The sequence below is a fragment of the Aspergillus thermomutatus genome (assembly GCF_002237265.1).
Source record: "Aspergillus thermomutatus strain HMR AF 39 chromosome Unknown NODE_88, whole genome shotgun sequence".
NCBI lineage: Eukaryota > Fungi > Ascomycota > Eurotiomycetes > Eurotiales > Aspergillaceae > Aspergillus > Aspergillus thermomutatus.
In genome coordinates, this window is record NW_020798137.1 from 57,163 (window position 1) to 82,523 (window position 25,361).

At 50.1% G+C, this 25,361-nt stretch overlaps 10 protein-coding genes across 10 annotated transcripts; 4 read left to right on the plus strand and 6 right to left on the minus strand.

The window, feature by feature from the left end:
* Positions 1–465: 465 nt before the first annotated feature.
* Positions 466–1,222, plus strand: CDV56_106266 (glutathione S-transferase family protein; the record flags this gene model as incomplete). The annotated part of the gene is made up of 2 exons (XM_026759885.1): positions 466–825; positions 875–1,222. The coding sequence occupies 2 exons, from the start codon at positions 466–468 to the stop codon at positions 1,220–1,222; spliced, it is 708 nt and encodes a 235-aa protein (XP_026614659.1).
* Positions 1,223–1,869: 647 nt separating this feature from the next.
* Positions 1,870–3,646, minus strand: CDV56_106361 (alpha-keto acid decarboxylase family protein; the record flags this gene model as incomplete). Its single annotated transcript, XM_026759980.1, has 2 exons — positions 1,870–3,398; positions 3,448–3,646. The coding sequence occupies 2 exons, from the start codon at positions 3,644–3,646 to the stop codon at positions 1,870–1,872; spliced, it is 1,728 nt and encodes a 575-aa protein (XP_026614660.1).
* A 620-nt stretch (positions 3,647–4,266) lies between these two features.
* Positions 4,267–5,269, minus strand: CDV56_106509 (uncharacterized protein; the record flags this gene model as incomplete). The annotated part of the gene is made up of 2 exons (XM_026760128.1): positions 4,267–5,191; positions 5,232–5,269. The coding sequence occupies 2 exons, from the start codon at positions 5,267–5,269 to the stop codon at positions 4,267–4,269; spliced, it is 963 nt and encodes a 320-aa protein (XP_026614661.1).
* Positions 5,270–6,049: 780 nt separating this feature from the next.
* On the minus strand, positions 6,050–6,910 carry CDV56_106621 (sterol desaturase family protein; the record flags this gene model as incomplete). Its single annotated transcript, XM_026760240.1, has 1 exon — positions 6,050–6,910. One exon carries the CDS (start codon positions 6,908–6,910, stop codon positions 6,050–6,052), a length of 861 nt encoding a protein of 286 aa, XP_026614662.1.
* A 1,710-nt stretch (positions 6,911–8,620) lies between these two features.
* Positions 8,621–12,772, minus strand: ILV2_2 (Acetolactate synthase, mitochondrial; the record flags this gene model as incomplete). The annotated part of the gene is made up of 5 exons (XM_026760382.1): positions 8,621–9,618; positions 10,529–12,220; positions 12,282–12,349; positions 12,409–12,510; positions 12,603–12,772. 5 exons carry the CDS (start codon positions 12,770–12,772, stop codon positions 8,621–8,623), a joined length of 3,030 nt encoding a protein of 1,009 aa, XP_026614663.1.
* A 675-nt stretch (positions 12,773–13,447) lies between these two features.
* On the plus strand, positions 13,448–13,855 carry CDV56_107023 (uncharacterized protein; the record flags this gene model as incomplete). The annotated part of the gene is made up of 2 exons (XM_026760642.1): positions 13,448–13,561; positions 13,613–13,855. The coding sequence occupies 2 exons, from the start codon at positions 13,448–13,450 to the stop codon at positions 13,853–13,855; spliced, it is 357 nt and encodes a 118-aa protein (XP_026614664.1).
* Positions 13,856–15,063: 1,208 nt separating this feature from the next.
* Positions 15,064–16,724, plus strand: CDV56_107100 (acyl--CoA ligase; the record flags this gene model as incomplete). The annotated part of the gene is made up of 2 exons (XM_026760719.1): positions 15,064–15,775; positions 15,823–16,724. The coding sequence occupies 2 exons, from the start codon at positions 15,064–15,066 to the stop codon at positions 16,722–16,724; spliced, it is 1,614 nt and encodes a 537-aa protein (XP_026614665.1).
* A 158-nt stretch (positions 16,725–16,882) lies between these two features.
* CDV56_107181 (putative MFS transporter) lies at positions 16,883–18,460 on the minus strand (the record flags this gene model as incomplete). Its single annotated transcript, XM_026760800.1, has 3 exons — positions 16,883–18,111; positions 18,158–18,206; positions 18,254–18,460. The coding sequence occupies 3 exons, from the start codon at positions 18,458–18,460 to the stop codon at positions 16,883–16,885; spliced, it is 1,485 nt and encodes a 494-aa protein (XP_026614666.1).
* Positions 18,461–21,393: 2,933 nt separating this feature from the next.
* Positions 21,394–23,249, plus strand: CDV56_107402 (uncharacterized protein; the record flags this gene model as incomplete). The annotated part of the gene is made up of 8 exons (XM_026761021.1): positions 21,394–21,406; positions 21,461–21,605; positions 21,660–21,820; positions 21,873–21,980; positions 22,040–22,396; positions 22,445–22,594; positions 22,640–22,951; positions 22,999–23,249. 8 exons carry the CDS (start codon positions 21,394–21,396, stop codon positions 23,247–23,249), a joined length of 1,497 nt encoding a protein of 498 aa, XP_026614667.1.
* A 1,344-nt stretch (positions 23,250–24,593) lies between these two features.
* Positions 24,594–25,154, minus strand: CDV56_107538 (uncharacterized protein; the record flags this gene model as incomplete). Its single annotated transcript, XM_026761157.1, has 1 exon — positions 24,594–25,154. One exon carries the CDS (start codon positions 25,152–25,154, stop codon positions 24,594–24,596), a length of 561 nt encoding a protein of 186 aa, XP_026614668.1.
* Between the last annotated feature and the right edge of the window lie 207 nt (positions 25,155–25,361).

Sequence of the window (25,361 nt, forward strand, 5' to 3'; positions counted from 1 at the left end):
TTTTTCTATAAAGGATTATGAGGTTGAGTCTAGGGCACAGGATTCACCTGCCGCAGATCTGCTTCCTTTATTTAGACAAGGCAGTTCAATCTGGATTTGAGCTTTGTTGCTCAGTAGAGCCGGATTCGCATTAAAGTATTTTATGTTATAGTTCATGCTGACTATTTACCACTCATGCAGATTGTGTCAGATGGACAAGGACCAGGGGCACACGAAACTAGAAGATTGATACTATCCATAAGCAACCAGATGTGGAGCCGGAATTAATTCCGTAGGCTACTTCTGCTTGTTAATCACGCTCAAATCTGACCTCATTATCGCTCGACTTCGGCCCCACTACAGAGGGTCGTTTCACTATATAAGACCACATGTGGATTCATCGTCCTCTATGTTTTGAAGATTCTGAACCGCAACCTCAAAACTCAATTGCGATCAAAAAAAGCATACGCCTAACCGTCAGACACAATGGTCCTCAAGCTCTACGGATTCCTCCGGTCGACCTGCACGACCCGAGTGCGCCTCGCGCTCGCTGAGAAGGGTGTCGACATTGAATTCCACAGCGTCGACCTCGCCAAGGGAGAGCAAAGGACGGAGTCTTACTTGGAAATGCAGCCGTTTGGAAAAGTGCCTGTTCTGCAGGACACCGAGACAGGCGTTCAGGTCTTCGGTAGCATTTCCCCGGCTAAAAATCGATATACTCGCGCTAACTCTTGTCTAACAGAAAGCAGAGCCATTGCTCAATACGTCATTGCCAAATACCGTGGCCAAGGCACAGAACTTGCCCCCCTTGAGTCTGATCTGAAAGCATGGGCTCTGTACCAGCAGGTATGTCCGAGTCACCCAACTCAGGCTGAACCAGCACTGACAATGCCAGGCCGTCTCCATCGAACTCTCCTACTTTGATCCCTTTGTATCACAGCTCGCCTACGAAAAGGTCTTCAAGCCCCTCAAGGGCCACGGCGAGACCGATGAAGCGCGGGTCAAGACGCTGCTTTCGCAGCTCGACCTGACTCTTCAGGGTTACGAGCGGGTTCTCTCCAAGCAGAAGTACCTTGCTGGTGACCAAGTGACGTTTGCCGATCTGGCGCATCTGCCATACGGTGTGTTTGTGGAACAGTTCGGATTCGCGGACTTGATTGCAAAGTACCCGCATTTCCAGAAATATTGGGAGGGGTTGAAGGCCAGGGAGAGCTGGAAGAAGGTCACTGCTCAGTCGACATAGTGCGGCCTTGTTTATGTTCGTGAATATCAGCAATTAGAGTTTGGCTACCCAGTTTCGATGTCATATAAAAAGTCGACTTCGGGAGTGCTATACGTATTGCTGGCTACAGCAAAAATCGTCCTTGGCCGCTCGACAAGTGAGTTCTATTCTGGCCGTTTAGAGGAAGACTAAAAACAACAAGACATGGATTGGATGTTTTGCAGGCAATAGTCTAGAACGGACTAGTTGAATCGTAATGCCAGCAACGCCACTCTACGATCACACGGACGGAATTCTGCACGACAGAAGTGTTTGAAATTGTAGAGGCAAAAATCAATGTACATGTTATAGCTTTGGTCCTTGGGCCCCGGGATCGAAAAATAAGTCCCACTTTCGTTCTTGGTGGTCGCAGGACTAGGTCTACATTATGAGCTTCGGACTTATGTGGCATCGTGACCGGTATGCTGTTCCTCTACATCCTATGATGGATGCTCTTTATGTCTTTTTTTTTGTCCCCACATGAAGGATGGTTCAACTGAATTGGAGCAGGCTGGAAGCAACCAATTTGGTTGTCCCAGAGAGAGGCTCCTATCGCCGACAAAGCGACCTACATCATCAACACAGGGGCAGAAGCCATGAATTATAAGTTCCAAGTCTATGTGACTACCCTATCTCTGCGCATTGTCCCTCGCAATCTGTGCATTCAGCAAGTTCATCAACACATCCGGCGCGTCGAACTTGTCCATAAACACCTCCACCATCCGCAGTCCTTTGCCATTTACAAGCTGTTCATCCTTCAGCACAGAGTCGAAGTCCGCCCAGGTGCGAATCTCCCATGTCCGCGACGCATACTCGCCTTCTTGATCCGCGCCGAACAGCTCCGGGGCCTTGAGATACCGCCACCGGGCGACATCGTTGTACGCCTGGTTCCGGCCATGGATGCATCGCTCGATGGTATAGCCGTCATTATTAATCAAGAAGACGATGACGTTGAGTTTCTGGTGAATGATAGTGCTCAGCTCTTGAACAGTCATTTGGAAGCTGCCGTCGCCGATGAAGAGGATTGTTCGGGCGGTGGAGAGGTTGTGGTACTCGTTTCGCGCGATCAGATCACGCTGCGCATAGCTCGCTCCCAGCGTAGCAGGAAGCATGTATCCGATAGATAACCAGGTGACTGGCTTGAAGAGACGGGTCTGCGGGGGCAGGACAAAGTCATTGGCGCCGTAGCCTGGCGTTCCTGTTTCGCCGAGTACTATATCGCCAGAGCGGAAGAAAGGTGACAGCCGTCTCCAGAAGCCGGCAGTCTGTGTGACCAGGTCGGTAGAAGACACTTCGGGGAGTACTTTGGCTGAGGGGTGGACCAAGTTATGTTGGTGCGAGGGGATCTTGGACGTGTCGAGTCGCTCTGTGAGCTGCTGAATGAAGTACTTGACCGGGAGGTCACGGTAAATGTCTTTATTGACTTGAACGGAGGTTGGGTTGAGTAGGACACTCGTCTCGTCCTGTGGTCTCACCAAGAAGATGTAGGTGTTTGTGTTGCTGAAGTGTGGTCCAAAAGACAAGACCAGATCACACGAGTCAACAAACTCTTTGTGGGCAGGCGTATACACCCCATAGACGTTTGGTAGAGATTCGTCAACCAACCCCTTGCCGAAGCCGGACGTAAATGTAGGCCAGCCTGTCGTTTTGACGAAATGATCCACTTCATTAAGAGTACCAAACGCTCTTGTCTCTCCGTCAACGAGAATCATGGGCTTCTTCGCGTTATAAATTCTCTCCAACACAGCAGTCAGGGCCGCCTCTTCCACCTGCGGCTGGCGCACGGGAGGCGGGATCTCGATCTTCGATGCGAACCCCGCTGTCGGGACAAGCACGGGCACCATGTCAACAGGGATAGTAATGCGCACCGGTCGACTGTGCAGCAGACATTGCAGCAGAATTCTGTCGATCTCGGCAGGCGCCGTGCGGTGATCACTCAGACTGACTTGCGCTACCGTCACATGTTCCTGCATGCGATCGAACCGTTGGTATTCGCCATCATTGAAGGTGTGATGGATCATTGCGCGCGACTCCTGTGACGCGCGTACCGGAGTCCCAACAATGTGCACCACTGGAGCTCTCTCTGCATAAGCACCTGCGATGGCATTGACAGCGGATAATTCGCCAACGCCGAAGGTGGTCACCAGGGCACCGATACCTAACTAATCAGCCTCCGTCAAGGCAGTATGAGGAAGGATAGGACGTACCTTTGATCCGGGAGTATCCATCCGCAGCGTACCCTGCATTGAGCTCGTTGCAATTTCCAACCCAGTTAAGTCCCGAGGGTACAACATGATCCAGAAGGGTTAGATTGTAGTCACCAGGTACGCCAAATATAGAGTCTACACCCAATTGGCGCAGACGCTTGAAGAGGTATTGGGCGAGGGGTAGAGTTTCACCTTCCATGTTGAAGTTGAACAGTCGGACAGTGTATTGCTTGCTCTTTGGGCTTCCCACTAACACTGTTGACCCCTACCCTGGATATATGACGGAAGCAGAGTTCAACAATGAGAGACCGCGACAGCAAAAGATGCGGGGAGTGATACACGCTAGTCCACTTCGGGGCATCCTCGGCTGGCCATTACTCAATCAGATCTCAGAACCCGAGCTGTGATTGGCTGTTTCTCGCCGACCCCCTTTCGGCGATAACAAAATCAGGCCGATTATTGATGCCTCAGGATCATATCCGATGCTAAGCGGAGGATTGCCTAACGCCGAAAGCCGAATCTATACGATGGCATCAAGCAGCATATTGTTGATGTAGACGTATTGCAACCCACTGAATGGAGACATATAGATCAAATAATCGTATAAGATGAACAATCAACAATCCAAGAAGCATCGCAAACGCCACTGGCAATATATACTTCGCATCATGACGGTTCAATCAACCACAATGCAGCCGACTGAACGCCAGCATAGTACGGGGTCTCTTGATAGCTTCAAACCCGTCATGATGACCCCCGCGATCGGAAACGAGTTTGTCAAAAGCGCCTGCATCATTACGGTAGAGTCAAGGAACACCTCTAGGATCCGTCAGAATCGGAAAACACTGGATCATACACTGGACATGGTTCTGAAAGCTTCGACAATCTCGAGTCCGCACCTGGGTTCCTGAAGAACTTGGCTAGGGAGCTGGTCACCCTGCGAGGTGGTGCAGGAGGAGACCCCATCGTTCTGTATTCATAGAGCCAGTTTTCATACAAAACAGGCCAGCTTCCGTGTTGCGAATTGCCATCCGATGTTGTGGCGGCTTTGCGAGCAGATACCGATTCTTCAGACAGAGCGGATGAGGCTTGCGGAGTGTCAACGTTGACTCTTCCTTCGGAAGAGATTCGATACTTCTTTCGTGATTCAATAAGATCTTGGATACGAGTTTGAGTAACGTCGGGAAATGTGCGAACCATGATAGTTCTCGTGGCGCACATTGAGGCGACACTGGAGAAAAGTGTAGCTGCCACGTAAGCAGCCGTGATTGTCGCTGATGGCCATTTCGAGGCGTCGCTTTTGTCTTCGATGCTTTCTTTCTGACTGGCAGATACTTTGTCTTCCAGAAAGGAGCGGAGAGCATCGATCGTTTTCTGCTGATCTTTGATTGCCTTTTCAAGCTCACTAGTCTCTATTTTCTCTAGGACCTTGGTAAGCCGGCCAATATGTGCGTTGTTTAGACCTATCAGATGCTGTCTGTCGTTGCGAGAGCTTCGGACGTGTGTCTTGAGCACATCTAACACGTCCTTCATCTCGCTCGTCATTTGTTCGAGCTCAGCACGAATGGAGATAATGTTCTGAAGCTGGTCGTCCTGTCTGAGGCTGTGCTCGTCTGCTGCCTGCTGGAGAGTCTTGATTTGCTTCTCCAACTCGGCTGGAATATCCGCCAGTCTGATTGCTTCGACAAGCTGAGCGCAGTGCTCTGGACGTAGAGGATAATCTTGTATCTTCTGCAAAGTATTTCTGAAGCTTCAGGTCGACGTTGATGCACCTGAGGACTCACGCCCAGAGCAACGCAAAGGACGATATATCTCCCGACATTTTGAGTTTACTTGAGGATGTGCGCGGACCCTGGGAGAAGTTCGCAAAGTATGCCTCCCAGTACGAGCCTTCTCTCGCACCATCGGCAACCAAGTCTTGGAAGCAGAAGATCCCAAGAACTATCAAATTTACACTGGAAGAAATGGCGGGAAAAGTCGACCAATTCCGGGAAAAGATCTGCCAACCACTGCAGGCGATCAATTCGCTCCTATTGCTTCAAACCATGTGAGTTTACGTCCAACCCGAGAAAAGCTTTGTCTGACTATATTTTAGGAAAGCCACCTGCGCGGCATACTGGGATGAAGCGCCCTTTTCGTTTTTAAAAGCGCGAACAACCTTGTACATGATTCTTGATACTGCGTAGAAGTCAGAGGGGGAACATCCGAAACCGCGGCTGCCATCTTTTCATCATAGCCTTTAGTGTTGGTATAAAGGGGAAGATGACCGGACATGAAGGCTATTATGCGCAGCCGGAATAAGATGAGCGGAACTCTTCGTGCTGCCCGATGGACAGCGAGGCTGACGACTCGTGACCCTTGAAGTCTACAGGACTAAGGAAATGCGTGACAAGTATATGACCCTCGTGTTTCCATGTTTTTGTAGAGCTAGGACAAAGACCTTCATAAGACAAGAGGAGATCGCGAGATTCACAAGGTACTGAGATCCTTAGGTTCTCAAGAAGTATACAAGCAATAACCGGGTCTACCCGGGATGGCCAGAACTGTATTATTGGAAAAGCTAGTAAAGACGAGAAATCAAAAAAGAAGAGGAAAAAGCGTGTCATTGCACCGTCATATGTCTCCTCCGTTGAGCCTGCCACTCCTTCTCTGCTGCTGCCCGGCGCGCAGCCACCAGATCCCACCGCGTGCCAAAAAGGCTGTCGCATATCCCCGGACTGCCAAATCCATCAGAAAATGAAACGATTGCACGAGAATGATGTTCTCCGTGAGCGCGATTGTCCACAAAATCTTGGATTAAAGCTGCAATCTTTGGTGTCCAGCTCGATGACTGTCCTCTCCCTCCCATGAGGTTCGCTTTTGGAGAGAACAGTACAGAAAAGTCGTACCCCGAGTGCTCGTAGACACCACCTATAGCCCCTGACCCCGCGACAAGAGAATGAAAGAGGACATCTGCGCCGCCGCCGCCTACCAGCGCAAGAGGGACGAGATATGGCAAAACAATCTCGAGGAAGAAGTCCGGGGCGGACATGTAGCATGCACTGATTCCCCGACTGGCTCCTGTTGAGTGATGCAGCGAGTGCTGCAGCAGGCGCATAAGTCGCAGGTTCGGATTGTGAAGCAGAAACCGATGGGTGAGATATTGCACGACGTCATGACCGACGGCCATTGCCGGGAGCGACAGAAGAAAGTGTACGGGATGTAGGTGCGTTGCGCCCACGAAACAATAGCCTGCTGCCTGTACAAGCATCATGCTTGGAAGCAGAATGAAACACTGGTTCAACAACACACGCGGGAGCATCTGCATGTAAGACTTGCGGTCGACATCGCGGACCTTCAGATGGGCCATGCTGTGGGTACGGTCGCACCATTCGAATGCGAGTCCAGCGGCATGAAAGGCGACCTGCTGAACAAGCCATGCGTATATTGATAAGGGCAGCCAGCTTGGTAGTATCACCTCCATGGTGTTTTGTGATGCGGTGCTCTTCTTCTCCTTGGAGTCGGATGAAGAGAGAAGGCTAGTGGGGGGTGCAGATATCCAACCGGCATTTATTCAGACTCAGAGTGAGAGAGTGATTGAGTTCCGGCATTTCCGTCCCAAAGACCTAGCCCGGCCCGTTGTGTTGTATGATCACTATTGTCATGGACATCGAATGCAACCATCCAGAGTGTTGGGATGACATCATCAGCATGCTGTGTTAGTCAGAATGTGCTCGAATGTGCGCATCCAATTGTTGGGTAAGCAGTAAGCATCAAGCATTAAGATCTCGAGCAAGACATGACATGACTGCGAAATTACTTTTCCTTGGTCGCAGGCACTGATTGTTCTATCTCCTTCTGTTAGAACCGGTGGAGAAGGATCGCAGGAAGAAAGGGAGCAAGAAAGGAATGGAACCATATTAATATCAACTGAGGAATTTCCCGCAGTTGTATCAAGTCTGTCCTATCTATCTTGAACATAGACGGTTCATTTATTTACTCGGGATCAACTCGGAGCAGAAGCTTTGACATCCCATCAGTTCCGGTCCTCCGGATATGATCGTCCCTACAATATCCCATATCGGTATCAATATGTGGCTGGAGTTGTGCCATTTTCTCCAAGTGATCAACCTCCCTCTGCTACACCAAGGAGGCACGCCACTATACATGACACTCCAGGCCTTCATTAAGGGCAGCCTACGCTCTTGATTTCAGCCATTCTTCATCGTATACAAGAGTCTTTAGTTGGAAGTGATTCAGGGAAATTTGAGTCGACTCCAATATGCATTAACTTCTTGAATCTATTCATCCACATCTCCTCACCAAAAGAGTCACCAGCAGACAGGCGCCGACCTTCCAGAATGGAGATACAGACATCTAGGAAAGCCTCTTCCTGGTGGAGCGACCGTTGGAGATTCGATTACAGATCTACAAGCTCATACTAGGCAAGACAATCCATGTCATCAAGCAGAAATAGTTAGCACACAAGAGCCCAGTCCGAAGGATTGCGTGTGCCCATTGCAAGGTCCCAAGTCACACCTTATTTTGTCTACATTGGATAGCGCAGATAGCGATAGAAAACAATCCAAGGTGGCCGCGACACAGAGGCTTCCTCATCTTTTGACGGGTCAGCAAGTGCATATGTACCTTCACATGCATGTGGTATATCATGTCACTAAAAGATGATATCAGTCAAGCAAAGCCATTGAATATTCTATTGTCAGGACACACCTAACATTTAACTGGAAAGCTTCAGGCATGTTTGGACACTTACAGTTCTCAGTTCTATTCTGGTACCTCAACTCATTCAATAGCTGGAGATCTCCTTGGCCAGTCAACCCTGTTCCGCTCAATTCAAATATTGAGTGACGAGTGGTTTGACCACCGGAACGGGACGTGGGAAGTCATCGGCACTGTGAAGGGACTTCAAGATATCCATATCCGGGTTTCAATGGACCAAGGCTTTGCAAGGAATACCATGACGCTTGAGTAAGAAGCCAACTTTTTCCGGCCGCTGATGCGAGTCTCTCTCGATCCGCGTGGCAGATGCACCGAAGGCTGAAGCAACAGTTGAATGTGCGGGCTGAGTATCCTGCTCAGCATAGAAACAGGAGATTAAACAACCCCAATCTTGTTTTTATTGATGCCATTCAATCTCGATTATATCATTCGCCCTATATATGCACTGGGTGAATCAAGGATTTATCTCACTGGTCAGAGCATCACTGGCGTGAAAATCCACCAAAGACACCAATTTCGAGAGAACAGCAATCTCCAACTTCAGCTTGACCGAATAGAAGAACGTCTTGAGAGCAGTCTGAAGAATGAACAGATTCTGGTACTCCAGCACCAGCAAAGAAACATCCATCATGATGATGATCACATTGATACACAGGAGCTGGTACATAATATTCGTCCTCCGCTTACTGCGCGTCGGATACAGCCGGAGTATCCTCACCGTCTCGACGATGAATATGCTGGAGATGATCACCTCCTGGACAAAGAACGCCGTCAACTGCAGGTTTTCCCAGATTTTGAACACCTGAACAAACCGCGGGTTGTCCGAGTAAATCGCGCCGTACGTGACGACAATCTGCGGAGTCGCCAAGATGACCGCATCGATGATAATCATGTAGAGCACGAAGCGGACGACCCTTTCGCTTCCGACAACCAGATTCAGCCGGGAATATAAGACCAGAGACTGCCCGGTGACCATGACGAACCATCCGAATGTCGAGAGAGTTGCAGAGACGCCAATCGGCGCCAATTCGAAATACTTGAGGAGGAGGCCGATCGCATCCGGAACGATGCCTAAGCTCGATGTGACAATGATGCTCCAGAAATAGAGGCCGCCGTAGACTTTGAAAGTGGTCAGGGCGATGACGAGAACTTCAAGGGCGCTGAACATGGCACAGCTTAGAAACGCGATCAAGGTGCCTTGAATGGCAAAGCTGTTGCCCTTGTAGCCACCTACGATACCCTCTACTGGAGAGGAGGTGATGGCCATGATGGGACATCCCCATAGGTAGCTCACCTTTGGGGTCAGCTTTCCTTGGACAATGCGATTCTGGTCTGTTGAATTGTTGTGAATGTTGAAGTTGAGGCATCCCGAATTCCCATCGAACTGCCGCTCGTGTGACTTTGTATAAAGTTTTCCGCCGGTCTGGAACAAACTTTGTGTTTTCCACGGATCTGGGGGCTCTGAATTAGAGATAGCTGGGCTTTCTCTTTAGTGGATGGGTATTGATGCTGCCCTTCTGCTGGCTTGATTAGGGGATTATTGTGTCTGATGGTTTTGAATACACCACATTTTTAGGGCAAGTTGCTTGACTCCGAGTAAAGAATGTACATGGATTTCCGTTGTGAATACCCTTCTATTAGTTCAACGCCTCCTAAGGACATACTGATACTCTGGTTGTAGTTCTACCCTCACCCTCTGGAGAGAAGCCTCCTATACTCACTGCGCCCTTGAATGGTTCCCTCCACGCCAACCTCCTGATCCCATGCTCCTGCATTCCCTATAATTCCTTTTGTAGCAGGAATCATAAACCCAGTCCCAATGTAAATGCACACAATGATATACTCCATCAGCGCAGTCATGATGATAAATGAACCAATCAATCCACTGAGGTTGCTCCATGGTGCATCATAGATCTTGTATTACAGATCTCACATCACAGGGATTATAGATAGACAGGAAAAGCCATGTAATGCAGACAATGATAAACAGAATTGTGAGAGCCATTCCTTTGAGTACCTACAACACTAATATCAATATCAACTTTTGCAACCTTCAGGAAATGCAATGCTAACTGTTTGACTGGCTCAAGAGAGACTATTGTCTCCAGACCACATAAGACTGAATACGGAGACTTTTCCCCCTCATGGTCCAGAAATTTTGTGGTAGTCGTTGCACAAGAAAACCGAGATGGCCATTATGCAATTCCTCGCACGAGTCAGCCTTGCTCGATTGGCATGATCTAGCCGTGCAGTCCGAGTGTCCGTTGCCGCATCAACTCCCGACGTGCTGTATCTTTCGCTGTTCATCCACAATAGTTAGAAGAAATCTGTCGACATAGTGAGATATAATTTCATGACGTACCACTGTCCCACGTAATGAATTCGTGCAGACCTGACCCTCCAGGGACCATTGGCAACACCGGCACCTTCTTATCAGTCACGACCTCGAGCAGCGCTGGTCCGTCCGTGTCGATCAGCCACTTCAGACTGTCAACAACATCGTCAGGCTTTACCACCCGGCGGGCCTGGAGGCCCATGGACACCGCAAGCTCAACGAAGTCGGGGTTCATCTGGTGGCAGTGAGCGTAACGGTCTTCATAGAAGAGATTCTGCCATTGCGTAATCATGCCCTGCTCTTCATTATTCAGGACAATGACCTTCACCCCAATATCAAACTGCGAGGCAGTTGATAGCTCATTTAGAGTCATTGAAAAAGACGCATCACCATCAATGTCAATGACAAGGGCATCAGGTTTGGCAACCTTGGCCCCAATTGCTGCAGGCAAGCCATAACCCATCGTCCCAAGGCCACCAGATGTGATCATGGTGCGGGGGTGACGCCAACGGAAATGCTGAGCAACCCACATCTGATGCTGCCCGACGCCCGTCGAGATATAAGTACTGTCTTTGCGGTCGGCGGTGAGGCTGCTCAACTGCTCGATGAGGGTTTGCGGCTTAATGAACTCGGAGCGCTCAGCCTTCTCATACGCGGAAAGTGGCCACTTTTTCTTCCACTCGTTGATCTGGTCAAACCAGGCCTTGCGGTCCGACATGGACTTTTCCTTAATCTGAGGGATCAAAAGTCCTAGATTGGCACCCACATCACCCTCGACGGCCTCGGTCGCCTGGACGACTTTATTGATATTTTTGGGCATGATTTCAAAGTGGACAATGCCGCCGCGTCCCGCCTTACTGGCAGCATGAGCCTTGGGGGCAAATTTGGCCACGTTGCAGGTGACACGCTCGTCGAAGCGGCCACCGAGGGCAATAATGACATCTGCATTCTGCATGGCCATATTAGCATAGGCAGACCCATGCATTCCCAGCATATGGAGGGACTTTTTGTCAAGCTCATCGAAGGCCCCGAGGCCGTGAAGTGAAGTGGTGACAGGGATAGATGCTTTGTCAGCCAGAGCCTTCAACAACTTCGGACCATCTTCAGACCAGATAATGCCATGGCCGGCAAAAATCACGGGAGATTCAGCCTTGTTGATGATCTCGGCCGCGCTCCGAAGAGATTCATCCAGCTGCTTCTTATGTAACTCCACCGCCTGGCGAGCAGCGGCACTTGTCAGGGGAGGAAGGGTCGACTCCGTGGGGATGGCGTTCCGAAGGCAACCACCCGTGATGTCTCTGGGGAGATCGACCAGCACAGGGCCCGGTCGTCCACTTGTGGCGATCTCAAAGGCCTCGTTGATTCGCTTCGGCAACTCCGCCACGCTCTTGACCATGACATTCCACTTGGTGCAGGCTCGCGATATCCCAACCACATCAGCCTCCTGGAAAGCGTCGCTTCCAATGGCAGTAGTTGAGACCTGTCCCGTGAAGACCACCATCGGCGTTCCGTCAGCCAACGCATCGGCCATCGGCGTGACCACATTGGTAGCACCAGGACCGCTTGTCACCAGAACAACACCGGGTTTCCCAGACGCACGGGCATAGCCCTCGGCCATGTGGCCCGCTCCTTGCTCGTGTTTCGACAGGACGAAATCGAAATGTTTGGAGTTATAGATGGCGTCGAATACGGGGAGAATCGCACCGCCCGGATAGCCGACTGGCCGTGGTAAGTGAGTATTGGCAGTCACGCGCACAGTTAAGGAGGAGCTGCTACATACAAATGTGTTTCACATTGTGTCTGATCATCATTTGATGGAAAATCTCTCCTCCTGTCATACCAATGAATCTAATTGGTCATCTGTCAGCTGTATACCAAATCCGCAGGTCAGGCGAGGATAAACGTACGATTCGTCCATTTTGCTATGGCGAGGGTCGACGAGGAGCTGAACATGGCTCCATTCTTTCTCGGTCTTTTCATTGAAGGATAGGTTGTGTTTCTCGGCCTCGCTGTAAAGTTGTCAGCATGCACACTCTCGACAGTTAGTCGAGTCACGTCGGTTTTGCTATGAGGGGGATTACCTGATGAGGGAAGGACTGACTTTGTTGAAACTGTCGCAGCGGTAGCCTGTTGTCTAACATTTGAGGGCGCTTTCTGTCCACAGGAGAGGGCAGGAAGAGTAGGACGGAAGATCAATGGGCGCGGGATACCTGACAGCGGCTGGATGATGGCCTTGTTCAGGGCTCGCGCCGCTAGGCGGGAACGGAGCATTGTGGTCAAACCAAAGGGAAGAGACTGGAGATGACACTGCGAAGACGGTGAGGATCAGTGGGAGTAGAAAGAGGGACCGACAAGCGACACGAGGTTGAAGGAGAGAATAAGCAAGACAGAGAGAAGAAAAGAAAGAATCCCCTGATGGCATATGAGTCAACGGCCCCAATTGGGAATGCAGGCGGTGTCACATGACCTTATATGATATTCATTATCTCAATTGTTGCTACAACCTGAAAGTTACACCTGAAAGAGTAGTAGAAGAGTGCTTACGGAGAGGGATTGTCCTATATAAGTTCTATGTAATCTACATGGAGTGTTGTTGGTCAGTTTGATAAATTGATGTAGAAGTGGACCGAGTACTAAGGACGAGAGGGTGTTTCTATGAGTATATCTCACTTTTAGGCTATTACTGCAGTAGCTTGACTCCGATCATCGGCCTTTGCAGCAGCTTGGGACCTGCCCGAAGTACTCCGATGGACATCTCCAGCGTCTGGCAGAGATATTCTGGAATGACCGAAACGAGGGTTACATAAGGTCTTTCCACGAGTTCCCTAATATACTAGGATGGACTCACTCCGGAGAAACCACTCGCTGATTTGGACCCTTGGTCTGTTTCCCTCCACTCTATACCAACCAGCGCTCTCCGTATAACCTCAATATCCAAACTTCAAGATGGTCGCCGTCACCATAACCCAAACCGCACTCGTCGGCGACTCTCAAGGCAACATCGTCCTCTCCCACTCGGCCCCAGTGCCTGCGCTCGAGGATGACCGTGTTGCCGTTGAGGTCAAGGCAGTCTCCCTCAATCCCGTCGACACCAAGATGGTTGGCGACTAGCACACCCCCAGTGCCCTCTCGGGCTGCGACTTTGCCGGCGTCGTCACAGCCGTAGGTACTGCAGCCGCAAGGGACGGCAGCATCAAAGGTGGCGACCGCATCTGCGCTGCCGTCTCAGGCCCGAACCCGCTGCGTCCGGACATTGGGGCCTTTGCCACGCACACCACAACGCCGTACTGGGCCTCGCTCAAGCTACCGACCACCTGGCGCTTCCCCGAAGGCGCTAGTCTCGGTACCCCCTAGATGACCGTCGGCACGGCATTGTTCAATAGCCTCGCTCTCCCCGGCAGCCCCCTCGAGCCCATCGCCACCGATCCCAGCGCAAAGGGCAACACAGCGACAACAGTCCTAGTTAATAGTGGGTCTAGCATAATAGGCACCGCCGCGCTGCAGCTCCTCAAACTAGCTAGCTATACAATAATCACAACCTGCTTACTGTGCAACTTCAAGCTGGTCTACTCATTCAGCACTAACCACATCTTTAACTACACCTTAGCTAGCTGCGCGGACAGGATCCTAGCCCTAATATATAACTTGCTGCAGTATGTGCTTAACTACATTATAATAACTGAGAGCATGCAGCTGTGTTATGTGGTGCTGGGGCATGCAGGCGGGTGCTACATAGTGCTAGACGCCTTCAGTGAGGCAGTCACTGGGACGCGCAAGGTTGTGCGTGCTGACTGGGTACTGGGACTAGAGATGCTGGGAGAGGAGATTGCATGGCCGGAGCCATATAGGCAGCCTGTGAATCCAGATCTCAAGGTATTTTGTATTGAGTGGACACGCACACTGCAGATATTACTAGACCAGGGGGAGATGGGCATCTCCAAGCACCCGCAAATATAAGTTCCAGAATCCCTTCTATGTTGCATTGCGAATCAGCAGATAGTAATTCATGTTATATATGCTTTTCTTGTCCTGTATTGAAAGGTCATGTCAGAGCTACTGATGGAGGATCCTTGTTGCACACAGTCGTAGGCTTTGGAGAGCGCTGGTAAAGTGCGCGGAAGTACTCCCCAGATATGGAATCAATTGACTTGATCAATTGGGCATCTATGATCCACGGTCGTTCCTGGTATATTCTCTCAAGGATGAATCAAAGCCATGGTTGGAACGGCGCCTGAATGACAAAGGAGATACCTGGTAGATGACTACTTTTAACACTTTTCCTGGGCTTGATCCCTTTGCCGTCTCTCTGATCCGAACGGACTCAGCCTCGGGAAACTCTATTGAAAGACCGAGGCCAGTTGAATTAGGAGAATTGTTCTCCGATGTGCTATCGGCTGGGGAATTATGGGGAAATATGAGAGATCCTCTTTGAGACTAAATTATTACAGTTTGGATCGACTCGTCAAGGTCCATGTACTGAGCAAGAAGCATAGCAGTTATATAGCGAGAGAATTGTAGTAGATCTGGTAAGACATTGAAGTTCCAAACTATACACAATCAACATGGTCACCTACTCCCCATATCCCGACGTGGTCATTCCCAAGACCGACCTATGGAGCTTCCTCTTCCAGCGGGAAACCCAGTCCATCCCAGATTCCCATGTTGTCCTGATCGACGCTGCCACAGGACGGTCATACACCTTTGCAGACGTTCGCAAATTAAGTCTCAAATTTGGACAGTCTCTCCAGAGAAAATGGAACTGGAAGAAGGGAGAAGTCCTGACCGTCATATCACCTAACGCGGTCAACCTTCCCCCGATCATATGGGGTGCGCTCTCCATCGGAGCGACCGTTAGTCCTCTCAATCCTAATTTTCCGGCAAAAGATCTGGTGCATTACCTGAAGGACTCCGGGTCCAAGGCAGTTGTGACTCAAAAGGCACAGTATGCGGTTGTCCTAGAGGCGGCGCAGAAGGCTGGTCTCAATGCCGACAGGATCATCGTGATCGATGACACCAAACAAGATATGTGGCAGTCAGATCCATCCCTCGTTTCGGATGATGAATTCAGACGTCCACATATACCGCTAATCGTCAACCCGGAGAAAGAGGTAGCTTTTCTGGTCTACTCGTCCGGTACCACGGGACTCCCCAAGGGAGTGATGCTGTCGCATTACAACATTGTGGCCAATATTCTCCAGGCAGAAGCAGTGGATGATGGCGTTCTCGGTCACCGCGACACCGCGCTTGCCTTTCTCCCATTCTTCCACATCATGGGTAAGTCGAGGACCTGGCACAGTCAGAACTCTTCTCACAAGGAACAGGCCTCAGCTTCCTCATCAACTATAGCTTCTATATCGGCATGTCGAGCGTAGTCATGTCGGGCTTCGATCTAGAACAAGTCTGTGCCGCCATCCAGAAATACAAAGTGACATACGGCTACGTCGTTCCACCCGTCATCCTTCAACTTGTGCAGAACCCCATCGCCACAAAATACGACCTCAGTTCCATGCGCATGCTCAAGTCAGCTGCTGCCCCTCTACCGCTAGAGCTCATCAACGCTCTACGAACAAAATTCTCCATCTATGTTCGTCAGGGATACGGGATGAGCGAATGCTCGCCCTGCACGCACATGCAGACATGGCAGGAGGGCCGCGAGTTTCCCGGTGCAGTGGGTAAACTGCTCCCCAATATGCAGGCCAAGTACGTACCGATCGACGGGGAGACGGTCCGTTCCGACAAGGAGGGCGAATTGTGGGTAAAAGGGCCAAACGTGTTCCTGGGGTACCTGAACAACCCCAAGGCGACGGAGGAGTCCTTCTCCGACGGGTGGTACAAGACGGGCGATGTTGGCTACGAAGATGCTCACGGACACTTTATTATCACGGATCGCGTGAAGGAGTTGATCAAGTATAACGGGTTTCAGATCCCTCCAGCTGAACTCGAGGGGATCTTGCTCGGTCATCCGGCCATTGCGGACGTGGCTGTTGTTGGCGTGCCGAGTGGGCAGGCCGGGTCGGAGCTGCCGCGGGCATATGTGAGGACCAAGTCCAGAGAGCTGGTGACGGAAAGGACGGCGCGGGAGATTGTGGAGTTTGTGAAGAAGAATGTAGTCTACTACAAGCAGTTGCGAGGGGGAGTTCATTTCATCGATGAGATTCCGAGGAATCCGTCGGGAAAGATCCTGAGAAGGGAGCTCAAGAAGCGGTTTGCTAGTAAGCTATAGACTACAGTTTGGAAACTCTCCAAATAATCCAAGACAAGTAAGGCCAGAAAAAAATATAAGACAGGTTCAGTACACTGAAATAGCTAGTTATACGAGATGGTTTGACACCAGACTCATCCATTGGTAATCCGACGTCTTCGGGAGTCTTTCTAGTGCAACTAGTAAGTATACTTATACCTCGGGTGTCTATCCCCCAGCTTGGCAAACTGCTCCTCATACGGCAGATCCTCAAGCCCCTGCAGCAGTCTCACCGGATCCCTCTCCTTCCTACGATTCAAAAACCGCAACAATAGCACCTGCACCACAACAAGCACCATAGCGATCACCAACAAGGACAGATTGAAGCGGATGCCCAGGTGGAAGTACGGCGCCGACTCCTTAGGGTAGATCCATGTACTCATGATGCCGCCCATATTCGTCGCGATGAACGCCATGGCCACGGCAGTCGCGCGCCGCAGGTGTCCGGCCGTGTTGTTCGGCACCCAACTAATCAGGCAAGGTGCGCAGGCATACACTCCCGTCACGAGAAGCATGAGGGCAGCGTAGCGGATACCCACGCTACGTCCATTGACGGCCAGCGCGGCGCCAATAAGCGCAATGCCACTCGTGACGAATGCCCCGACGCCACGCTGCTGTCGGCGGTCGGAAAGGTACGCTGTCAGCATTGTCACGACGAACCCACACGCGTACGGGGGAACAGTCATCAGCTGTGTTTTGGTAGAGCTGTATCCAAGCGCCTGGACGATGGATGGCGAGAAATAGGCGAGTCCGAAGAGGCATGCCCCATTGCAGAATAGAATTAGGCATGCGATCCAGACATGGAGGTCCTTCAGGACGGAGACGACACCCTTAAATGTGACCTTTGCTTCAGTTTCAAAGTTGTTGCTGTCCTGCTGCAGACGGGCGATGCAGCGCTGCGAGTGCTCGGGGCGAAAGGTGATGACTTTCTCCGGGCCGTTGGGAAGCATGAAGAAGGAGAAGAGACCGAAGCAGACGGTGAACAACCCCTCAAGGAGGAAGATCCACTGCCAACCCTTCATACCGCGGGTACCGCTCATCTGCTGGATGGCAGCAGCGAGAAGGCCTGAGAAGGCGCCACTCAAGGAGGCGGCGGAGAAGAAGAGGGCGATGCGAACCTGGAGTTCGTGGCGGCGGTAGAAGTTGGACAAGAAGAGAACAATGCCCGGAAAGAGACCTCCTTCTAGCAAGCCCAGGAAGAACCGGCAAGCGAGGAAGCCGGAGTAGTTGTGCACTTGGGACTGGAGGGTTGTCACGAGACCCCAGAGTGTGCATAGAGTAGGAAGGAGGATACGGGGGCCGATGATCTTCAGCAGGAGATTGGAGGGAAGTTCGGACATGACATAGGGGACATAAGTGACGGTAATGGCTGAGCAGTCAGTGCAAGGCCATTACGGGTGGTCAACGAAGCGTACCTGTTTTGTATTGCAGATCGGTCAAATGGAGGTCCTTTTCCAGACCGGCCTATGGTCTTTAGCAACAGATCTGCGTCAGCTGGTTGATCAACTTACCACTCGTGCGTTTCCCACGTTTGCACGATCTAACCAAGCCAGCAGATACAACATCAGGGTCATAGGCATAAGCAAAAGGTCCAGCCTAAGAAGAGTCTGGCGGTCGAGCTTCAATGTTTCCTCGTCCAATGTAACCTCCTCCTCGATGACCTCCTTCTTGGCCTCAGGATCTTCAGCATAATCGAGAGATGACTTTTGATCCATCATTGTGGACATTCGGCGACTGCTTGGTGCTCGCAGGTACAAGGTGGTAGATCACAGTCGTAGGAGTCGTCAGTCGTCACCTTTTATATCTAATACGGCCAAGAAAAAGGCCGTTCATGGCAGCTCCAGATTTTCAGCTCACGCGGAGTAATTCCGGGGTCTAGTACACGCGAGATGACTAGGCTTGCAGCACAGCTGACCGAAACAGCCATCTATACGGGGTGTGGTCCTTGAGTGGCGCTTGACTTTGCGCGGTCGACTTGGCAGTCCTCCTGACACCCTGGAGCGAGGGAGTATTCGCCAATGGCAATGTATTCCCAACCGAGAGATCAGCCTAATGGAATCAAGAGAGCGAGATGCTTCGACTTTCAGAATTTCTCGATCGTTAACGGCTTTTCCAAGAGTCTTACCGGTAATCCGCGCGGATGCAGATGCGGGGGGCGGGGCAAGAAGCGAGGTCAGATTGCGGAGAGTCATCGCTTTTCTCATTTGCCTACCGTCATATATCTGGAATCCCTACTGATGGGCCGCGGCTCTCACCTTTAGCGCTTGATTCTTTGCCGCTGTCACAAACCGATGTAGAGCCAAGACAGGACGTAAAGTTAAATATACAAACGTACAAAACTCTCTGTGAGCATGTTGTTTGTGTTGACGTTGAGAGACGAATGAAGTAAACAGCTGGTGGCAGAGAATGCTTCCCCGATGCATGCCAGTAGATCATGTCTAGGGTAAGGACTTTCTGCAGTCTCGAGATCTTTGCCTGTCTAACATCCCTTGCCATGGCGCCGGTGATAGCTACTTCAAAGTCTGTGTACCTAAACGTGAAGCTTCCTGACAGCCACCTAGTGACTTGCGTTCCTCGGCTCCACTTTGGTGCAGTTGATATGTCCAATGCCTCGGGGGTAAAAATACCCTTACGATTAGAGAGAAGCTTAACATGTCGGTCTTGACGTCTCAGTTTTCATAGAGATATCCGTATTCTAGATGCCGACTGAGACGTTGGGAATTCTTCTTTATAACCATTAGCAGATACATGATCCGGGTGAAGGGCTCGAGGGCGTCAACTGCTGGAGGCGCTCCATGCTGACATATGATTAGCTGACTATGTACTCTTTGACAGTACTTGATTTGATCGATTCAAGATATATGATGAATTCCACACGCTTGCCCAAATTGGGTAGACTACTTGACATCACATTAAAGGCGTGGATCTGTCCAGAGGGTTTTAAGACCTAGGAGCAAAATTTGTTAATGCCAACTAATAATGATATCCTTTGTCTGCAAGTATGCTCTGCTGGATGCTGAGAGTATATGATTACTTCCTGGTATGTATCATGAACGCAGTTTAATACGAATCCATGACTCTAGAATCGTATACATGAATTTCAAGCCCATCTTCGCAGCTTTAAATATCAGAAAGAGAGCCTTGTGAATGTCTTCCTTGGCATCATCCATTCCTGTCATAAATTTAGCATACTAAGTAAATCACAGGGTACAGGAGAGTGGATAGAATCAGTATTATTATTAGCCTGAGGACACACAAATATAAAATGATGCATTTGCCTCTTCGGCCCGCTCCAGAGGTCATGCTGTCTATCTGGTATTTATCTAACATGATAGTGCGGTCATTCATAATATTATCTCCTCTCATTCATAATTAATTGAACAACCTAGCCATTACAAGACCTAAGCATAGATGTCAGCAGATCATCTTTTCACAGTTATAAATCAACAACAACACGGAAAGACTGGGTAGTATACCAATCCTATGCTACATGAACTATTTAAGTTTGTTCTTCAGAACATATTGATGCATACTGGCAGTGGGCTCATCACACCCAAATGCTTCCTGCTCAACTGATAGTCCTGCCCTAAGCCTAGACCGGGAAAATGCGCCTCTCTTCGGGAATGGCAGTTGCTTGTTGCTGTTCCCAGTCCCTGAATGCAGATCAATCGAGCGGCTGCGTCTGAGCTTAGCGTCCGTCTGTCAACCTGGGACATCTTTTGAGATGTAGGAAAAGTGCCTTGGCGGATTCCGTGCTGCATAGAGAGCACGCCGCGAGCCTCCATCAGCATTGAGTATGTTTTCGAGACGTCGCTTGTCTTGTAGGCTTAGAGCCGAGTTCTACGGCATATAAGGCTGGAATATGAGTCCCTTCGAATGTCAACGTGCTACTTAAGCGGCTCTGCTGTCTGTCACTGAATATCAATTGTATCCTGGGTAGCATCAACGTCCAGGTAATAGTGCATCGACTCCTGAGGAATATGTTGCTACACTTGACATGCCACAACATGGGCTATGGAACTCGCACTGTTTCATTCGCCAACGAATTCAGGCTCGTAGGAATATGAAAACGTGGTTTTGCGCTTGATCAATTTAGATATGCATTGTCCTCTGGATTGATTATGCTGATCCCTGAATGCACTACTGAGTCATGGTTCAAAAGCTTGGTCTACTCATGTCCAATCGAACCGAGGCAATGAGAAACTGAACATGATTGCTGGAATTTCTCATGCCAAGGAGAGTCTAAAAAAGCGATCTCTGTTAGTCTGGAATATCTAGGCCGAACTAGACTGGAGTGGCTGATCGCGACGGGCCGATACTTGCCCATTCCAGCCAACGATCTGCATACTTCAGCGTTCAGCTCGCTTGTGCAACGAGATACAACCCCCTCGCTGGGCTTTTATTTGTTGAGGTGGATGGCTCACCTGTCGATCTCCACTCATCACCTGAATTCTAAAATCTGATCGCATCGGTCTCCATTTATTACATGGGGATGAGTCCACCTGCTCGGTCTGGTCCTTATCATCCCCGGGTGAATCATCGGAGACCCCCGACGTCGGCGATGCCAGGGAAATAAACACGCGTTGGTTTCCTGAGTCGCCCTGAGTGATTTTAGAACTCAAAGATATTCGTCAGCCGTTGCGTGTCAGCCATGGGAGTAATCAGTCAGTCTTGCGTGGCCCATGGCACCGGCTTTCAGACAGGCTAACATTCTGCAGCAGAGAAAGAATCTGCCCCGAATGGCGACGAGGGGTCGCTCGATACGTCGCCAAAAACCATCGATGAGCGGAAGTTGATGGCCAAAATCGATTGGCATGTCATTCCATGTTTGTGTGTCATGTACCTGCTGGCATTTTTGGATCGGTAGGGTCAACTTTCCATGTCCAGATAATTGATGGCCGCTCACCAGTTTTGCAGTGTTAACATCAGTAATGCCGCGATTCTGGGGTTGAAGGAAGATTTGCACCTCCAGACAGGGACAAAATACAACACTGCATTGACCATTTTCTTCATTCCTTATATCATCTTTGAAATTCCGTCGAATATCCTGCTGAAGAAACTGAAGCCTCATGTGTGGTGTATGTCTTGTTGGCGCCCGCAAATAGGAATACATACTGACTGCAAAGTCAGTGTCATTATGCATGTTCGGCTTCGGTCTGGTCACAGTCTGTCAAGGCCTCGTGTCAAACTGGGGCGGATTAATGACGACTCGCTGGTTCCTCGGCGTGTTCGAGACAGGTTTATTCCCTGGATGTTAGTGCACCTCCTCCTGCGCTCGAACCTACTAATCCGGACAGGTTTCTATCTCATGGGCATGTGGTACAAGCGCAGCGAAGCTCAAAAGCGCTTCAGCTTCTTCTTCAGCTCAACAACTCTCGCCGGTGCGTTCGGCGGTTTGCTTGCAAGCGGCATCGGAAAAATGGATGGGCTGCGTGGCTACGGCGGCTGGCGCTGGGTGTTTATCATCGAGGGCGTGATCACCTGCCTGGTCGCGATGATCTGCTTTTTCATCATCCCGGGTTTTCCTGAGGATGCAAAGTGGCTGAGTGAGGAGGAGAGAGAGTTCATCCGTACCAAACTGGCGGATGATGTGGGCAAAGCTGCCAGACATGCGAGCATTGGATGGCGCGATGTTCTGGCTGTTTTCAAGGATTGTAAGCATGCTTCTTCGCCTTGATGGATGAACCGCTAACACAGAGCAGACAAGGTCTTTATCGGTGGATGGATGTACTTTGGACAAGTCGTCACTGCTTATGGTACGGATGCACATGTTCTACTCTTGAGCGGGATACTGACGACAGAAGGATATGCCTATTTTGCTCCTACGATCATCAAAACCTACGGCTACGATGGTACGAACATGTCTCCTATCGATTGGATTCAACTGACCTTTTTAGCCATCAAAACACAGCTCTACTCCATCCCACCATGGGCTGCGGCCTTTGGCTTCTCCATGGTCATCGCTTTTTTGTCTGACAAATTCCGCCACCGGTTTATCTTCGCCATCATCCCGATGCTCATCGCCATGGCCGGGTATGGCATCCTTCTCAACGTCCACGACCATCACCACATACAATACGGCGCCTTGTTCCTCGTCACGAGCGGCTGCTACAGTGCGATGCCGGTGCTAGTCTGCTGGTTCTCGATGAACCTGGGTGGTCATCGTCGCCGAAGCGTAGGGACGGCGTGGCAGATTGGGTTCGGAAATAGTATGTTCTTCACTCAACAGTGCACAGTCGCCTGCTAATCTTCGCAGTCGGCGGAATCATCTCCACCTACTCCTTTCTCGCTAAAGACGCCCCTGTCTACCGTAACGGGTACATCATCAGTTTGTCCTTCCTCTGTTTCTCGGCCGCCATGGCCATCGTCTACTTCTTGGCGGTTCTGTACGATAACAAGAAGCGCGATCGGGCCATTGCCAGCGGAACAATTGACCTGCAGGCGTTGCCGGAAGAGGAGTTGGAGTATATGGGGGATATGGCACCGACATATCGCTATGCTTACTGATGATGACGGCCACGACACTAATTATGAGAAAAGTGCGGGATATGACCGAGCATCCGATACCGGCCTTGTGCTTATAGACTGCTGGTCTCTAATTGGCTAATTAATGACTTTTGATATGTATCAACTATCGAGCTGAGGTCTGTGGAGACAATTAATAGACTAATAGAAGCGGAGTTCTGCCCCACGCCCACTCAAGCATACAGGCATTTGGTGTCCTGATGCTGGATTGGAAGTGAACATGAATTCTAAGATTACTGAAAGATCAAGTATGAGACAATCTAGATGCAAGTAGTATCAAAAGTAGACTAATCTCTCAATCGTGCAGAGAACTATCAAGAGGTAAGAGATATGACTCCAGTCCATGTCTAAGAACTCGATCGACATGATCTATTTTTCTTAGTAGGCCTATATCTCACATGAATTCTTATTGAGTTACAAGTCTTTTCGTCAAACACCGCCATCCAAATAAACTCCTGTAGATCAATAACTTAGACTTGCTCAAGCTTTCCCCATCGAAGCTCGAAAGGCAACTAAACCTAAGGGAGAACCAATTGCTTCGTCTCTCCGAGAGCTATGAAAAAGTCATGGATTGCGGACTAACATAAATGCTGATCCCTAAACTAATGTTACTGGTTCCTGTTGCCCCTATTAGTCCCCGATACCAGGCGGAACGAGTATGCTAAGGTCTTAACTGCTTCCTACGCTGAATTGTCAACCTTCGCCTTGTGCCACCCTTATCACAGGGCAACCGACCCAAAGATTGGACCTGGATCCGGAAGCAGGACCAATGCATCCGAGAGTTGAGTTCACTTGCGCAATCAAGTAGGTTACATCAGGATGTCACTTGTGTATATATGCAAGGGATATTGTTGTAGTAGTCTCACGAGCCAGGCCCCTCCATGCTCTGCTCAAGGTGCTCATCGGTCAATCTGCGTATGCCTAGACACTAGCATCTTCTCCTGCTTCGAATCAATCGCATCAATATGTTTGTAAGGCTCTATGGAGGGAGGGTAGCATGCTGGGCTTTCTCTAACAGCCATCGATGTAAATTGCTATGCAAGGGTCTTCCTGCCCCCTCACACAGCACATAATGGAAAGCGCAGATCATAATGAACGTTTGAGACTTTTGTAACTGTTATGATTCATCTAGACAAGACATTAAGATTTAAGGAGTGCGTAAACATCATCATCCAACACAGTTGCCTAGATTTGTGCTCGATATGCATCAAGAAAATTCAACATAGCCTGTTTCCTCCGAGCTGTTTCCTATAAACGATGCATCAGCATGAGCGATTTCCAATCAAAGAGAAGAGAACCTACGTCTTTCCGTCTCGGACGAACCCTCTAATAGTTCTCGTAGGTGCCATAGTCACCATAGTTGCCGTAGTCTCCATAGTCTCCATAGTCTCCATAGTCGGCAGGAGAGGGAGTGGGAGTGGGAGTGGGAGTGGGAGTCGGGGTCTCTGTGGTGGTGGAGCAAGGCTCATCATCTCTCTTCACCTTGTACTCTTCATAGCTCCCATACTCGCCGTAGTTGCCGTAATCGCCGTAGTCTCCGTAGTCTCCGTAGTCCCCAGGAGTGGGAGTAGGAGTAGGAGTCGGGGTCTCAGAGGCGGTGGTGGTGTGTTCTTCGTCACGCTTATAGTGACCATAGTCACCGTATTTACCATAGTTTCCGTAATCACCATAGTTGCTGTATCCTGGAACAGGAGTCTCGGTTGCAGAAGCTGTGCTGGTAGGCTTGTCTTCGCGCTTGTAGTGGCCGTAGTCACCGTACTTGCCGTAGGAGCCATAGTCTCCATAACCAACAGGCGCCGTTGTTGCCTCGGCGCGAGCCTCCTCGATGGGTCTGGCGCTGACGCTCAGAGCCAGGAGGAGGACAGCGCTTTTGCTAAGTAAGTGCATGGTGCTGGATGATAAAAGATGAGGTTGATAAGGGAAGAGTTTGCTCCGTGGCAGGGAAAAGAAGGAAGTCATCATGACAGACAAGGGTAGCAGGCTTTATAGACAGTGCACTGCTTCCATTCCCTTTCTGCGACTTGCACTTGGGCCACCTAGTAGCAAATTGCTCCACCAGCAACCGAGTCGTGGTTATTGGTCAAGTCTCTGATG